This window comes from Periophthalmus magnuspinnatus, chromosome 9 (genome assembly GCF_009829125.3).
Source record: "Periophthalmus magnuspinnatus isolate fPerMag1 chromosome 9, fPerMag1.2.pri, whole genome shotgun sequence".
Classification (NCBI taxonomy): domain Eukaryota; kingdom Metazoa; phylum Chordata; class Actinopteri; order Gobiiformes; family Gobiidae; genus Periophthalmus; species Periophthalmus magnuspinnatus.
In genome coordinates this window covers 12,413,194-12,431,199 of record NC_047134.1, presented here as the reverse complement: position 1 = coordinate 12,431,199, position 18,006 = coordinate 12,413,194, and the positions used below count along the sequence as shown (strand labels likewise).

The 18,006-nt window shown below is 37.3% G+C and overlaps 1 protein-coding gene across 1 annotated transcript; it reads right to left on the bottom strand.

Moving 5' to 3' along the window:
• Positions 1-614: 614 nt before the first annotated feature.
• Positions 615-11,065, bottom strand: tmem161b (transmembrane protein 161B). Its single transcript, XM_033972822.2, has 12 exons — positions 10,827-11,065; positions 8,173-8,276; positions 7,176-7,256; positions 5,501-5,598; positions 5,251-5,407; positions 4,053-4,204; positions 3,908-3,968; positions 3,691-3,831; positions 3,382-3,495; positions 3,135-3,309; positions 2,845-2,941; positions 615-2,775 (listed from the first exon to the last, which is right to left on the bottom strand). Exons 1-12 carry the CDS (start codon positions 10,827-10,829, stop codon positions 2,477-2,479), a joined length of 1,482 nt encoding a protein of 493 aa, XP_033828713.1. The 5' UTR covers positions 10,830-11,065; the 3' UTR covers positions 615-2,476.
• Positions 11,066-18,006: the final 6,941 nt, after the last annotated feature.

The window sequence follows — 18,006 nt, the reverse complement described above, 5'->3', positions numbered from 1 at the left end:
AATAAACACTATATCGAAATCTGGAATAATACGTTTTGTCTGTACATTTTCTTCGTAAAAGTTGGGAGTTTTGGGGTATTTTTGTAAAAGGTTGAATAAGTACCTTCTATGGCGAATTATTGACCTATTGACCCTAAAATTTGTGATTGTGACAGCCTTTGCCATAACAGTATTACATTATTGGAAAAAATAAAGAGTCTTAAAAATATTCAACTACAATTCTACTTTGCTGTGTTTACATGTTCCTTTTTTATAAACTTTAATTTTGTAGAAAAGGAGAATTTTGTTAATTAAATGAGTCATTGATAAACCTTTTGAATGTGTTTCTTTAGTTGCAAAATTTCAGATAATTTATTCCTCTGTCCATATTTTTGTTATGTTTATGCTAAGAGTAATTCAATCCAGAAATAACTTTATAGTAAATATGTCTCACACAACATATTTCAACTCTATTGTGAATAAAATATGCTTTAATAAAACATATTGACGATCTATATTGGTTCATACATGTCCCGCACACTGGGTCTAGTTCTCTTTCTTTAATCTTCTTGGTTACTGGACTCAAACAGTTGTTCCTCAATTGACCTTGGATTTCAGAAAATATCAGGCAAAACTGTAATTTAAAAGATAATTTATTTAAAAGTCTAAAACAGAAATAAATAAATGAGAACAGTGTGTTACTTCATGAAATCAACAATGAACAAAAACACTTTGTGGTGATGAACGGATCTACGCCCGGCTGGGCCATTAAAGGCAAAGTATGCCAGCTACTTCTCCAATAATTTAAACAAGTTAATCAGAAAAGGATCAGTAACAAATGATTAAGGTCAACACAAACATCAAAATCATCAGAAAAGCTTTCATGCCCCACATGTTCCAATAAAGATTCCCTAGAACACATTTAGCAGGTAGTAGACGAGAGTTGGAAGTGCAGGTCAACACGCTGAACATAACATTGTAAAGAATCTGAAAAATTAGATTGAATTAATACATTCATTATGTGCATATTACCCAGACATACAAACAAGATAAGACTTAGAAATGTGATACAGTGCTGCTGTACTGGTTGAATGTCGTCACTAATTGAAAAAAATGCAAAGAAATTGTCAGATGCCATAAGTGTGACCTATGCGTCAACAGGGATGGAGATTGTAACAACTAAAATAATTAACCTGTAGTTTACGTAGAAACCTGTCATTTGATTTTGCATATTGAAAAAATATATGTATGCCTGAACATCCTCTTCTAGTTTGGCGTGTGCAGTCAGTTACGATGGTTCACCACAACCTTTCTTGAGACAGTTGATGTGAAGTAAAGGCTGATATTGAGGTTTAAGTTGTTGTTCAAATTACCAAAGACATAAATGATGGTTTCGATAGCTTGGGTCACAACATCAGATCAGTCTGTTGCATACGGGGCAAGACTAGGTGGTCTTTTTTAGCCTGATCCATGTCTGTTCAGCTTATGGTCTTACATTCTTCACGTGAGCAGACATTGGGCTTTGTGTGCGTACTGTATGACAAAACATGAAACATTGAAAGAACTGAGACAACAGTCGCATTAAAATCCAGACAAACATTCACACTTGGCACCATTTGAAAATCACAAAACATAATTCAAACAGCTGCTGTAAAAAGCAACTTCTGGGTCAAAATAAAAAGGCGTTAACTTCACAATATGTAGGACATCATCTTAAGTTGACAATGCCCCCAGCCTAAACACTGCTATCCCTTTAAATCAAGAGTTTAAATCCTCCTCTCCAAATATGTTCCAAATGGCTCAGGTAAATCTACACATACAAATGCAGAAATCTATAAGAACACAATATATGGCAAGGATCAGTCACTCGTTGGAGGCCGTTTACTCTAATGGGAGTCCATTCTCTGACCATGTAGGCGATTGATAAATAGACTTTGACCACAGGGCACTTGCTCACTGTGCTAATTTTTCATTTGACAGATAAAAGTCGAAATGTGAAAAATTATACAAAATAAACTTGGTAATACAATTAAGAATTTATAATGTCCCAGAATAATTATCCCAATGTTTTGGTCCCATAATGTGCATACACAAAGGATGAAAAATGTCAAAAATAATCAACTAACATATTTTGAAACAATGTTATATTAAATTATTTCCAATCACACAGTAATTGCATGTTTGACACCAATTAATTAATTTCATTCAGCACTTAAGATGTCAAATAAAAACTTGACTTTTGGAACAGTGCCATAACCACTGGCACCATTCGGAGACTTACAGTAAATCTAACTTGTAAATGTATAAATTTTCAATCAAACTCCAAAATGATGTGGAGCAGCCATAAAAACAAGTCTGAAGGAAGCACTGTAGTTGAACCGATGGGTCCAGTGATATGGTCAGTCTTGGTCAGTGAAGCAGTTGAAGGTTGAATATTTGGTCTCCACTGCCCCCAATACAAGCCTTTGTGTCTTGGATTGTCCTCAGGCTGCTGGTGCTATGCTGCCATTAGGTACTGATGGTAAAAGAGCCCAAAGAGGGATGTGGAAAACAGACAGGCAGCGATCCACCAAGTGAAGAAGGAGAAAAGGCCCCGGAAAAGCAATGGGCTGAACACAGTCCTCAAGCCTCCCAAAGCAACAGACAGCTGAACTACAGAGGCACGAGCTCCAGTCTCTAACACAGCGTCCGCTGTGGGCCCCATGGGGTCTGCAGCCGCCGAAACAGCAGCACCAGAGTTCAAGTCATGGGTGCAAGGCAGCTCCTCTTCAGCGTAGACCCCCCACGAGTGTCCACCTGCAACACAGTAAGAAATGATAAGCTCAAACTATTTGAAAATAAGATTTTCAAAATGTTTAAACTTACCTAAGGTTTTTAGCAGCAATGTAGTATGGAGCAACATTATTAATGGAGCCACATACTGTAGTGCGATTACACACAAGTAGTAAAAAACACGCGCAACCTGAAAGTATCATAAAATAAATGTTATACCTTGTACAAACCTTAAAGGACCAAATACGCAAGTCTTAAATCCCTAAAATATAAATAATCCTGAAGCATTTGGTATCCTGCAGTGATGTTTACAAATACAAATTTTATTATACACATGATCAGCCAGTGCAGCCGTATCTAACAGTTTGTGTGTCTCCATTCACCATCTTCTGCAGCTCCACAGTGCTGATGCGGCCCGCTTCCTTCTTCATCAGATCCACTCCTTTCTGGGCCAGGTTGAGGTAGGCCTGCAGATGGTGGCGCATCATAGCGAGCCGCAGAGCACAGAGCCCAATGATGGCCCACAGTCTCAGAGTATCAAACGCCTGCTCAGTCATTCTAGTAACACAGAAAAACGGTCAATCTATTTCTAGTCACTTATAAAGACTGTAGTAAAAATCAGGCACTTACAAAGGCACATTCTCCTTTCCCAAAGTGGGGTTCATTATGTAGTCCTTCGTTATGGGCTTCACCCACAATAAGACCATGATGAGCGGTGATAAGAAGTTGATATGAAGCAGAGTCCTAAAGACATAAGGAAGTGCATCGTTATCTAATTTTATATTTTAAAATTTAGCACAACCAAATATCACCATATGTAAACTAAGGATTAAATATTTAACCTTCATTTATTATCACTTTAATGCAATTAATGTTTCAACAGTTGAAGAAATGGATCAATATTTGATATAGAAAAACAATTAGTCTGGGAGAACTTACTGTGTAAATTTGTCATGAGACAAATTGAGAGCATCCAGGTGCATCTGAGCCAAACGCAGACCAGGAAATGTTAGGAATGCTCCGATTAGAGAGCAGAGCAGCGCCAAGATGAGTTTAAATGTGAGTTTAGATATTGGACCCCTGTGAAAAAGATACAGTTAAGTTCATTTAAAATACCAAGGAAACGTCACAATGAAAACTTCAGAAGTGAACTTACTGTGAGTCCAAGCCCTGATGCTCCAGGAACCGTAGAGCACTGTCAGAAAAGTTTTCAAAACCTACAAAACATGCCATGATTAGTGTCAAAATAAACACTTAACAAATGGTTAATTTGACCCTGATTTAACACTGAATATTTGTACCTGTTTCCAGACCAAACTCCAAGTAGTTTTCAGTAACTATGAGGATGGCCATCGCTTTAACAAAGAAGAAGAAACCAAATGTAATACAGAGAGAGCGCTCGCCTCCTTCTTCCAATTTGAAGTAGTGTGTTGTGATTGAAAAGAGGGTTTTACTGTCAGTAGGTTAAGGCAAAAAATTATTTAGGAATTAAGTTGCATTGAAGCAGTGTTATACAAGACAATTATGCATCATTTACCTTTAACTTACATTTACAATTAGACTACTACACAGCTACACAAATTAACACCCGAGGAAGAACAAAAAAGATCCTTAAATGTATTGATCTTGTCTAAATTCTATTTTGTGTAGATAAAAATGGCTTTGTAGTGACAATCTCTCTCTTAATTAAAATTTGATTCATTGCACAGACCTAAACCAAACTGCCTGTTCCAGTCTCCATCTATACTGTACACCCCATCATCTGCTGCCCAGTCTGTCCTTACCCCAGTCTCTGCACTCGGCTCAGAAAAGTGGGCCTTCAATCTCCAGTGTGGGCAGGAAATAACACGCCATGTGAGCGCGTGGGGAGCTGGCCCGAGCAGGAGCGGTGCAAAGATAGATCCCTGGGGTTGGTGGTGAGGATAATGCATATTATTTAACCGTCATTCAGCGTGGCAAATAGCAGGTAGCCATGGACCATAAAGGTGCACGCTGCTAGTATGGGTCATTTTATAGCCTCTAACAGTTACTGCTGCATTTGCACAATCAACCTGGAATGACTTGGAGTCTCTTATGGATAAACAGATGTTAATAGATGACATAAAGCGGAGGAAGCAAGCGTGTGAAAATAGAAATGTGAATGAAGGGCCAGTCTTTTTATCTTTCCCGTCTATTCCAATAAGAAAAACAATAGAACATGATTTGAAATAATAAACACTTCACATGCAGTCAAATGTATATACTTCTGGACATGCTTATGGCTACAGTAAGCTCTAACTACAATGTGACCATAAAATAAAAAAAATAAAAAAGAGCACAAAGGCTTACTGTAATCTTCCAAACTAAATGTTATATTTCTGCCCTATCTATTCTATTCATGTGAGAATGGATACTAAGACATTCATGGGTATATTAAGTATAAGAAATAAAAAAAAATAACATTGAGATTTGAATTTTTGTTGACATGGCCCACCCTTGTGTGAGCAGTGGTAAGGATACATGACAAAGGCGAGGACGAGGAGGCACCACACCACACTGATGTTCATCTCCGTAGAGGGCTGGGCCAAGCTGTAGTACGCCTCCGTAATCAGATACACCAGAGTCGCCGCCAACGTGAAATCCACCAACCACTGGAACTCTGGAAAGTAGTGCAACGCTACAGAGGGAGAGAGGGAGAGGCAACATATTTTTAAGCTTTGGTCACAATACAGGAAGTAGACTATTCATGTGACGAATATTGAGTTTTTACCTAACGTGTCCACTTCTGTGATACATTTAGTCTCCAGCTGCAAGTCTATGTCCTTTGGAACTGTTAAAGGCTTGTTGTCAATATGACCATTATATTTCCTGATGAGAGAGAAATATTTCATTAGTAAAAAGATCAAATTATATTTTCTAGACATTCTTTTTCTTTTCTTCTTTGAACATTCCAGATTGAGGTTTAAAAGTCTCATCTAATAAAGTAATTTACATGCACTAATGTTGTTATGATGATTCCACAGAGCCCATGTAAACTTTGAACAATATTATCATTATTGAACCCATATTCTATCAGTTCTTCCCAATAATAGATAGAGGGATAATAATAGAAGAAACCATGTTCTGGTATGTCCCATAGTCTAAACTTAATCTGGGATATATTGCACTTTGAGATGTCAAAGATAATACAATGGGCAACAAAGTGACTACTGGCCAAAAAAAGCTTAAAGATTGAAAATAGTCAATAAGCAAAAGTTATACTACACAGATGATATTCAGTTTTTCAAATGAAAATGATCTGTGTAAGTTTTCCCAGAATTTATAGGAAACTTCTATTACCTTGTTTGAACTTACCAAGACCCTAATACTACCCTTCACTTTTCCACTACAGTATTCTGTACTATCTGCAGCCAGTGGTCTTGATAATATGCATCAGGCACAATGGGTAGTAGCCATGCGGCGCTAACCCACTGGCAGCAGGCAAACACTGAGCTGTTCTTTGGGCTTGGGGAACAGTCTGCTAGGCCTCCCTGCTTTTGGGGGGCTTTGTTTGCTCAGCCCTGTGCACTGGCTGGATCCTCGGCACAATACCACACTGTAAGACTCTCTGGCCAAACATGCCCGGGACAGATTTCATCTTTGAGGCTCCTGATAGGCAGAGAAGGGGCTCAGCTTCACCCCTGACCGCAGGAGTCAGACGGCCAACAATGGGATCCGAGCTGCATGGCATGAGCTAGCAAAAGAACACTGGTCAACTTTCTCTTGGAGGGATTACAGAACATGTGGCACTAGAGAAACCTGACCTGCCTCATACCGGGTCAGAAGAAAGACTTGAGAGCAGATAAAAGAATAAGGATTATTTCAATTTTTCTATTCATTTTTCATAAAAAGGATACAAGGGGGAAAAGCACTAAATTCATGTGTTCGACATATGGTTCAAATGTCCACCGACAGACACCTCAAAAACTGGATACTGTATTAATGGAAAAATAAGTATAGCTGGAAAAAAGTCCTCTTCCAGAATCAAAGTTTGACATCTGACCACTTTGAAGATGTAATGCTGTTTGGGAAACTTTGATTTGATGTGGAGAAAAGCCTTTTAAACTGTCAGGCCCTGAAATAGCCTAAATAGTATTGGCTCCAAAGGGAAAAAGGACAAACTTCTCTTGAATTTCTAAGACGAGTTGCAATGAAGCAGCGTAAAGGAGGCAAACAACAACAGCCAACTGGTGTCTTCTTACTTCAAACAGGCCTTAAATGAGCCACATAAACACATCAGCTTCATCTCCACACTGACATGTCTGTGGTCTCCATCCATCGCCAGAGCCTGCGTCTCATCTTTTCTCTCCCCTCTGATGAAAGCCCGTACCTCCTCTGTGCCATAGCATTTTCCCAACCCCCAAACAATAGTCCTGCTTCTTTCCAGCCACCCCCCCTTTACCTACCTGTCTTTCCTCTTCTGTCCTTTTTGTTTCCCTGCTAAGCTCCTCAACTCATCTTCCGTAGGGTGCTGATACCACCGCAGACTGAAGACAAAGAAAATACATGTGGGGTTATGGACATTCAAAGGAGAATATTATTAACCTACAACTCTGCATTCGATTAGTTTATAATGGACATGCAGTGGAGTAACACATTTTGACCTTTCGTACAGAAACTGCATATTAATTATAATAAAAAGGCAATGACAATAGAAACAAATGTGAAATTTAACTGTGAGCTTAATAATGCAGACTAAATCTGTATCCAAGAGTTGCAGAAGGATATATACAAAAAAATAATAATTAAACAAAAAAAAATCACGATTATTTTTAAATGAAAATAAAATAAAATCTTTTAAATGGTGAAAAATACTCCAAATGTTACCTATAACAAGAAGCTGAAATCCATGAATACCTTTATGTCACAGACATGCATTTAAGTAGGCTTAAATGATATAAACGACAATATAATAACTATAATTATACATTATTGTGACTTAATAAGCTAGATCTCCAGTTCTATATCTATATATTTTTTGTACATATTCATTTAGTTTTTTTGATGGAGGGGCACAGAAGAAGCTGATTTTTAAAAGTATTTAGTAAACATTTCTCTGCTATACTCCTAAACTTGGGCAAAGCTTCACTTGCCTGGAAAGAAAACATTTTTTATTAATGCGCTGTTTACTTAAAACATGTGTGTGGCACTAATTAGTGGAAATTGGGTGATGTTGTTTATTTTATGTGACATCCCAGTGGGCAGACCCAGTTTCTGATAGCCTTTAGTCTTTGAAGGGGAACTTAACCATTCTTTTTCATCTTCTCCCTCAACCCAGTTTAACATTCTGCCATCAAAACAAACAACCATTGTCCAGGACTATTTAATGTAAACAGCTCATCTCAGAACAAACTAAGAAAGAAAGCCCCGCAAACAGAGGGAGGACAGAGGGCTGTGCATTACCTGCCACTGCAAAGTAGCCATCTTGCGAAGGAATAATGAGGTATGATTTTTTGAATTACACTGGCCATTACCATGGTAACCACCAGCTGCACACCAATCACACCCTGTGGGAAGAGAAGTGGAGTTCAGAATGACATTTAAATTATAATTAGAAATGACACAAAGCAGGCCCTGTACACATTTACAGCAAATCTAACACTTTCATATCCATGCTTAATAAATTCAATTTTCTAATCATGTAAACAATATAATATAATGATTGTTGATACTGAAACTTTTATTTATTTATTTATTTTTACCTTTATTTCAGGCTGTAAAATGTATTCCAAATTTATCAGCAGTATAATTTCTAATAATTAATATTGATTTAGGGCCTTACCAAACTAAATTAATTTTGGACACATTTATTTCTTCAAGAATGCCAATGTATTGCCGAGACTCCAGCAGCATTTAGTTACATATTAATACACAAATAAATGTGATATTAACCATGACCACTAATCTTTATAACCTGAAATCTGTTATAAATCTATTCCTAAATGACAGCCTCTTGCCGTGACCTCCGTGATTGCACTGAGTGAACAGCCAACACTCCTGGGGTAGTTACAGCAGCAGCACGAGGAGTTCAATATCAGGCAGCTCGCTTAGATCAATATTCACTTAAGCTTAAGGGGCCAGAATCACTTCCATCATGCCGGGCTTTTATCCACTCAGGTTAGCAGGAGGCTGTGGTTGGCCTATCCTTTTAACTAGCAGTGGGATCCATTGATATCTATCCCTGCAGACACTTGAGCTTAAAGAGCCAATTAGCTCAATTAATCTCCAATAGAGCAAGTTTCATTGACATTTCAAGCTTAAAATAAAAATGAGTCAAACAAAAGAAAATATACAATATATTTAGCAAATGTATTGCTATTATGGCTTTTTAATGGAAAAGAATTATTATTGGTCGACCCTCCACCAAGGAAGTTACATAGTACTTTCAATTATGATTTGTTTAGATTGTTGGCCCATTGTCAACTATTTGGATCAGTTCTATGACAATTTGTTTATGTTTTGTGGTGTGAAATATCTACTTCTTGTCAGCAGATATTTACAGACAAGTCACATAATACAATGTAATGCAGAAGGAAAGCCAAATTTAACAAGCAAGATAAGCAATTTGCACCACTCATTATCAAGTAAATTGATTGCATTCATGGGTTTCAAGCTATTGCGATGGTCATCCATAAACATAACACTTAAGCAATTCAAAATTTTACATTTTTTGAATTTATTTAATTCTTTTAACCCAATATATCATGTCAAAACACACTACCATGCCCTCCATCTATACAAGTAATTTTGAGTCGTAATAAAATGGGCAACATATATCCCGTACCCTATATAGATTTGCCCACTAATTAACAAAAAAATAATAATAAAACGATTCAACAGAAATATCTTCTACAGCAGATTTATTTTAGATTGGTCATGAATCTAAACCATGTCACTCAGCGTGGACCAACTTTCAAATCAAGAGTGAATAATCATCTGAAGTTTGCCAATTTTTCCCTCTGCTCCACTAGCTTACTAAAAGTTATGGAAGTAGTGCCATCCACTTGAACCTGCCAGTGGTCACCATAAATGGGTCAGAAGCACATGTTCCAAGTTTGGTAGAGTCTGACCACTCTCAGCAGGGAACCTTCTCCAATCGACTTCCTAGGAGAAATTGAGCCAGCAGGATTCTCTTATCTGCACCAGTCTGCTTGACCCCCTTCCACTGAACAACCAAATGAAATCTGAACCTGGAGAAAAGGAGCTGCGGTGTTAACTGATAAGTGACCCCCACTAAAGCACAACAGTTTAACAATTACCCGACTGTGATTTTACTTTGAAGGTGTATATCCGAGCAAAGAAGCCATCCACCACAAAAAAATGTAGAACCAGGAAATCTTAATTGTACCAAAAATAAACTGTATTAACTACTCTGCATACATTTATAATAAAGTCCCTCTAAACTTAAGACCAGTCACAGGTTTTTGATTTACAAGACGCCATTGTATACTTTTATTGTTACACTGTGGTTTATCCTCAAATAAAAGGTAAAGTTTTGGGTACTAAACACAGTGACAGCCAAGAGTAAGACATGAATAACAGTTCTCCAGATGATTAGTAAAAGATGCTGACAAATGAGAATAACAGAGTAAACCAAATAATTATAGCACTTCCATTATGCATGACCTCTGTTGGCATCCTGAGGTCAGTTGAGCAGTGGTAAAGGTGAACAAACCTTACCCAAACCCAAACAGCTAAGCTACACTGTTTACTCTGTGATGGTTAACAAAGCACATCTCTTTTTATTTGGACCAGATTAAATAATGCAATACTGGCTTTATCATCCACTTAAAAATACAAACTTCTGATTACTAAGATATATCCACCTGCTCCATCCAAATGCAGATGTAGCATTAAAGCTAACCCACTGAGCTAGCAGGCTACACTGCACTGACAGCTAAGCTAACACCAAACCGTTAGGAAATAAGCGGTGTTTAAGATGAACATATACAAAATACACACCATGTCTTCATTAAATGCTGATATATAACTGCGTGTCGGATCATAACAGATGAGGTACCATAAAAAGAAGCTTTCCGCGGCTCGTTCTCACTCACCATGTTTATGCAGTGCCGCTGAAAAGGACTCTTCCCTGGCAACACCGAGCAGCCCTCGTCGGGAATCTAACGGCGAGGAGCACATAAGCCCTTAGTGCGATGTTTACAAAATGAAAGGGTTTCTCCTTCACCTTATCACCGTAACATGAAGATGTGTTACATCGTCAAAAATCAATGAACACAGCCTCCGCACACTAGTGTTTTTAACTGCAGTAGAGGTCACGCTGAAACACTGAGGAAAAGGTGGCCTAAGATATGCCTGTTTATAAAGTATGATAAAGTTATTTTTCTCTCAAATATGTCGCTCAGTAAAATTTAATCATGAACCAGATGTAAATTAAGTGTAACTAATGCAATCTTGAAATATACTAACAGATTTAAAACAGCATAACAATGACCATTTTACACATTTTCTACAGGATTTTCTATGGGTGCAATAAGCAACTGTAAGGACCCCTGGGAAAGAGCAAAAGAGAAAAGAGACCGCTCTCTACTGTAGGCTTGTTTAGTTATACACATGGACTTAAATCCCATTTGAATTTAAGCCTAAATGGAACGTTTTAGGTCACATTTAGTTTTTATACATTTGCAGTCGGATATCTCCATATCGTTTTAAAAGGAACACACAATTACACATGTTTCTTGCTGCTATAGCTTACAATAATAATCAATAGGTCATAGTAGCTGTTATAATGCATTTATCTTATTTAAGGCCTTTCTACTCGAGGTTGCTTCACCATTTATTTAATTATTCATGCACTCATCATTCACAATTAGCTACCTCTGTACTGTCATCTACTCCACTGCACTTTTGTAGCCACAGCAGCCCTTGGCAGACTGAGTAAGTGTGGCAGCTTATCTGCGCAAAAAGGCAATCTGCGCAAAGAATGCACCAAGTCAGACAGATAGATAGATTCATACAATGGCAAAGTGGGTTTATCTTGATTGTGGGCAACTGATCTACCCCCGAACCACTGAAGTATATTTGCCTTGACTGGGCAATTCCCCCCCCCCCCCCCCCAAACAAATCTTGTTATAGTTGCTGTATTTTTCTGTAACTTCTTCATATATATATATATATATATATATATATATATATATATATATATATATATATATATATATATATATATATATATATATATATATATATATATATATATATATATATATATATATATATATATATATATATATATATATATATATATTATTTATAACGCACTTTACATTTGAACAACAAATCTCAAAGTATATATATATATATATATATATATATATATTAAAGCCAATGTGTTCATTTTTTTTTTTTTTTTTACGCGATTATATGCATTCACCTTAATACTCCCTGTAGTAAGGCAGGCTCATACACCTCCTCACAGCCAAACCCCCTACAGCGTACAGCCCTCCATGGCACAAAGACATTAGCCTATATAATTGTATAATTGTCATTCTGAAAAAAATTCTGCTATTATTTGTTCTGCTACAAGTGAAATGATGTGTCTTGCTGATTAAACAAAGTCACCAATAAGTACTGTTAATTTATAGAAGGTCCTGATACAAGCTGCTTGACATAGTTTCACAAATTTGGCTCCAGAGAAATTTTGGATGTGTGTCACTGTCTCTGCTGTTTCCACATCTCCCACTGAGTGTCTTTTATTTATAATTGAAGGCAGTCTCGTACTGTACACTGTGCTCATAGCACTGCACTATCACTGATGTCGTTTGAACTCCGCTTCTCTGGAGTTTTTTTTTTTTTTTTCACTCTTATTATTCTCATTCATTGTTGTGCATTCCTTTTAGTGGGGCTTGTTATTTTTAGATGAAACATAATAGTCAGAATTTTCAGTGCACTTGTGAGAGTTCCACATCCCTTCCTAGTGTTTAATCCATGTGACATCTCCTCAGTGTTGACTGCAGCTTTTGAGCTTCTCCTCAAGATCTACAATATAAAAAAAGACACTGGAAATATTACAGTGAGTTTTCAGCCTCGTCAATCAAAGGCTCATTCTTGAATGTCAATATCCATATTTAATGGCAGGGCTTTTTGTGCATGTGTGTTAGTGTGCATTATACAGCGTTTGCGTCTTTTATTAATCAAACAACAGTGTGAAATGTGTGTCACTTATCTCAACTGTATACCTTGGAGCAGTAGGGGAAAATAGAGGAAAATGTGTGTCAGCTTCTCACCAGTATATCCAGAATATAATTCTCTTTGGTGCAGTGCCGCCTGCTCCGCTCCTTCTGTAATCTACCAGAATGTAAATTACAATGCAAATACTTCTGAATAATTTATGTTAGTCTAGTGTTTCCTCACACAAACCAGGGGCTTTTGCTTAAATAGAGTACAGTGGCATTGTGAACCCACATTATGTTAACTACAGCATTGCACCATAGATCTTGTACCATGTAAAATCCATTTTCTACACTTAAACGCAGGTGAGACTTGAAGAATTATTATAAGATTATGCTGAATTTGATGCAACTAATACAATCTTAATAAGGTATTAATACATGTGGATAATAATGTTCTACAAAACATACAACAAAATGACGGCACTGCCATAAAGACAATAAAAATAATACATCACATACACACACACTGTAACACAGACGAGGCCTGAGAGATGACAGCGCCTCACTTTGTGTCTGTCTGTTCCCTCTGTGCGTTTTCCATCAGCGATTGTAATTAAGCTGCAGCATTCATGAGTAGCAGGCTCATTTAGGCTGCATCTGTTTTGGGCTCAGACGGCTTTAGAGCAATGGAGGGGCAAATTCTGGTGGAACACGGCGCCATTGCACGATTAGAACTAAAACACTGCACACAGAATATCAACTAAAGAAAAGTTTTCCTGTTTTTGTCATTGCTTTGGGTGTTTCACCACACCCTTCAAGCATTTTTTTATGCCAAAAATGACAACAATAAAAATATATTGAATCCCATAAGAAGAATCACAAGTGACTTACAAAATGCAGGGCTACACACCTTGGTAGAAGGACAATAGCTCTCAAAAATATTGCTTGCATTCATTTGGTATTTGTTTTTATCACTCTCATTTGTGTCAAAGGATTGGTCACATTAAGTCAAATAAAAAGACAGACATGTAAATTTTGTTTCCATCCATGAAGCCGTTCGGAAACACAAAACTTTCAGAACCAAATTATTTCGACTGACATTTTGAACATCATTGTTCTTAGCCTAGAAGAAATCTGCATTTTATTATGCTACTTCCCACTATTGCCAATCTAAAAAGTATTACTGTACAATGTCTGGCCTTGATTCAAATTGAGACTGATTTATCATATCAAAATTACTCTCCAGATTTGGTGTGTGCGTACATCAACACACACACACAGTGAGAATGAAATAAAGGCCGAGCAAGAGCGGGAGAGAGATAGAGAAGCTCATTATAATCAGGCAATTATGCTGGCAGAATTAGAAGCCTCCTTATTTTCTCTTGTGGCAGGGCGAGCTCCGAGACATTTTTGTGAGGGAACAGGAGTCTATTTTGTGGATGTAACCAACTATTTTGTATAAATATGGACTAACGTACATTACAGAATGATGCGGAGATAAACGCATGTGATTTTTAAAAAGATGTGAGCCGCCGAGCCCCCCCAAGGTTAGGGGCTTTCATTTGCATTGATGAGTATTTTTTTTTTCAAGGTCTGCGGATTCGGCTGAGCGACATGGAGTGAGAAATGGCTTGTATGGCAAATGCATGATTCTATAAATATTTGAAATGTCGAATTGTTGTATTTTTTTCTTTTATAGTTAATTATATCAAATTATTTGTAACACCCAGTTTGTCTTTTGGTGGGATTTGTCAATGTTGTGATTGTGATAAAAGGATTCATTAAATGTAATTCAAAATACTGCGGCCTATAATAAACTTAAATATGAACATGGTCTCTTTTGTATTTAATTACATAGATAGACGCGATAGATTTGGGACTGTGCAGCAATGTCATGTTCACACTAAAGACTTTGACCTCTGGGGGTCAAGGTTGTTTAGCCAGCATTTGACCTTTGAACCATAATATGAGTGTTATAGACTGGTCAGTTCAAGGTCATTTATTGATGTTGGTACCTGGTGAAAATTATTTATGAATTTGTTGCGGATTTATTTCTTATTTTTCTAAACGACATTACCATAAACATATAAATATACTTTTAAAAATAATCTAGTGTCTGCATACGCCTGTGATGTGCTGCATTATAATTTAGCCCATAAAACATCTCATGGAATGTTTAGATAGATACTGAAAAGTCAAAACTGTGTCTTGTGAAGTTTCGCAGTGAAGTGCTTGTGTGTGGGTGAAGCAGGGCAGCTGATGCAGTTTTTAGCATAACAAAGGCGTGGAGCATGTGAACTTGAGGCACCTTTCGACCCCGGTGCTGTGGCGCTGAATAGTGACTGGGCCTCCCCATAGAGCTCCCCCGCGGTTCCCCTGATCGTGGCTAAATTGTTAATCAGGGTAATTTAATATAGTTTTCAATATGCCCCATCTTTCATCAGGATAGGAGTTGTTGTGTGCACTGCGTTCCCACCCGCAACAAAAGTCTTTTCTGTGGAGGACTGACAAGGGCTTACTGCATCCTATTAAAATGTTTGTACTTAAACACAGTCACAGATTTTGTGTCTGTTTAAGTCTGAACAATAGGAAAATAACAAGTGCTCTAAGAGTATATTTAATTAAAAAAATGTGCAATTTTTTTTTCTAATTTTGGTAAAATCACATCACAGTATTTCTGACAAATCTTACATTTTAGGTTTATTATAGTAAGTGTAGAAATGCAATTGTATATCGGTTCCAATAAATAAAACAGATTTAATATTAAAATGCAACCAGTTAAGGAGTAAATTATTGATGTAGTCACATGTGGTCGCATGTGGTTAGATAATTTTAGATCCAAGCTTTAGTAGCATTTTCAGACGTGACCATGGACTTAATCAGAAGTAGAACAAGCAATTTGCTCAACAATTGGGAGATGTATTTGTTTCTGATACTCGACCGAAAAGAACACTGTACTGCGGCTCTGAAACGCTGCATTAGATTTGAGTTCAAGTTGAGTAATTCAGTCGTTTAGAATTCAATCGTTATAAGACCGTTTTGTGCTTAACCCTCGAAATCTGAGTACTGTACTGTACTGTGGTATTTTTCTATTTTATGACTAGAGCATTTACAGAATTTGCGTGTACGTATTGTTCAAGGCACAATACGAGTCAGAAAACACTAATTGGACTGTGTGAAGACGCTCTCGCACATTTAGTATGACTTCAATTGACTTGATTCATGCCAGATCACTAAGAAAAGAGTCCGTTGTGGGACAGTGGACGTCAGAAGCTTTAGAGTTTGTGCATGTGGAGAAGTCTCGCTCATACACATGATACACAAGCCTCGTGCTTCTTGGCGTTTACTAAATATAGACTCCTTTGTCATGTACTGTAAATCTGGATGACGTAATCTCTGGGTTTAGATGGATGAAGCTGCGGAGAAAACAATAAAATACAGTAATTATCAATAATCAAGTTTTTATGTTGATACTAGAACTGAATATTTCCAATACACAATGCCTTAAGGATATTCCCCCTCGTTGTGTTTGTTTTGTTTGTCAGGTTTTATGGTTCGTTATTATATACTGAAAAAAAGTTATGATCTGTTATGTGATGTCAGACTGTAAATAAGAGCATAAATAAGAAAAAAATCAAACTTTGACACGTTCATTGCAGATAAACTTTACTGATCCTAAACATCTTAACAGTGACAAATACTTAAAATTGATCATGAAATTGTTACTGGTGAATAATCAAGATTTATTTATTTCAGTTTGTTGTGAGGTAAAACAAATGGCTGCACAAATCAGAGTTTTTTTTTTCTCTCAAGGCTTCTTTTTGAATGCTGCTGCTCAGATATTAATTGTCATATGTTTAGGCATGTGAGAAATATTGCAGTCTGGGAACCTAGGCTAATTAGCATAGCAGCTAGCCATAAGCAGGGCCTGTGCAGTGCAGACGTCCCCTGTGGCCCATTCAACACAAGTGTCCGACTCCTGTGTGTTCAGTCTGGGCCTATAGGCTAATTACACACGGAGACTATAGCTGATAATGCATGTCTAATACAGAACAGCTCCTTGGCCCAAAAGGCAGACGTCACGTGTTTAGGATCCAGCGATTCTCCATGTAAATCCACCATGATTTGTTGAATATAGTGATGCACTAAAGACGAGCGATATTTTCCATTAGAAAACTGTGTTGATGAAGCGAAATGTTGAGTGAAAGATAGGCCTGCATGAAGAGAAATGGACCAAAAATAATAACTGTTTGAATAATAAAGTCCAGACTTTGGTTCAAAGGTAAAATATATATACATATTAAAAGGGTAAATGCTCTTTACCATCGACATCACATAATTATTGTATGACACAAACTCGTGTCACTAGAAATGTCTGTGATATTCACATTGTAACATGATATTGTCTTTTTGTTTTATTGTAACAAAAATAAATAAATAAATGTATTCTTGTAGTGCAAAGTGTTTGTTTTCAAAATAAAGCACAAAAGAATAACAGTAAACAATCCTGTTTGTATATTTGTAATACAATAAGATATTTTAAAAATATAACTTTTTTCAGGCTCTCTCCTCTTTCATAGATTCTTATCTTGTGCATATAATCTCGTGCATGCCTGAAGTTATAGTTTGAGAAGTTTAGGTGTCAGTGAGTTTGTGAAACAGCAATGAGGACAGGAAGTGGAATTGATCAACATGGAGACAAAGCTGTTATAGGCCCCTGGGGGACAGGGTGTAACTGGGGTCAGGACTGGGGGCCCGTGTCTAGACACCGTGCTTTTATGGTCGCAGGGTTTCAGCCTTTCTTTCACCCTTTCAATGGGAGAACTTGACCCGTGTCCTACAGCCGTGAGACTCCAAAAAGACAGTGAGAGATGAGAGTCACAGGGACACAAAGCAACTCGGAACATAGTCTCAAAGTGATGTATGTTTTACTTCAGCCATGTTGTAAAGTTCAGCAGTGCATTATAAAGCGGAGCTGCAGTGAGTCCCGCTGGTTTCTATGTCCTGTACCGTTCTCAAACAGAAAGGACATTCATGGACAAACTTACAGTTAAACATGCAAATCATGACATCCTAATTAGTCATCTCTGGTCATTGTGAATGA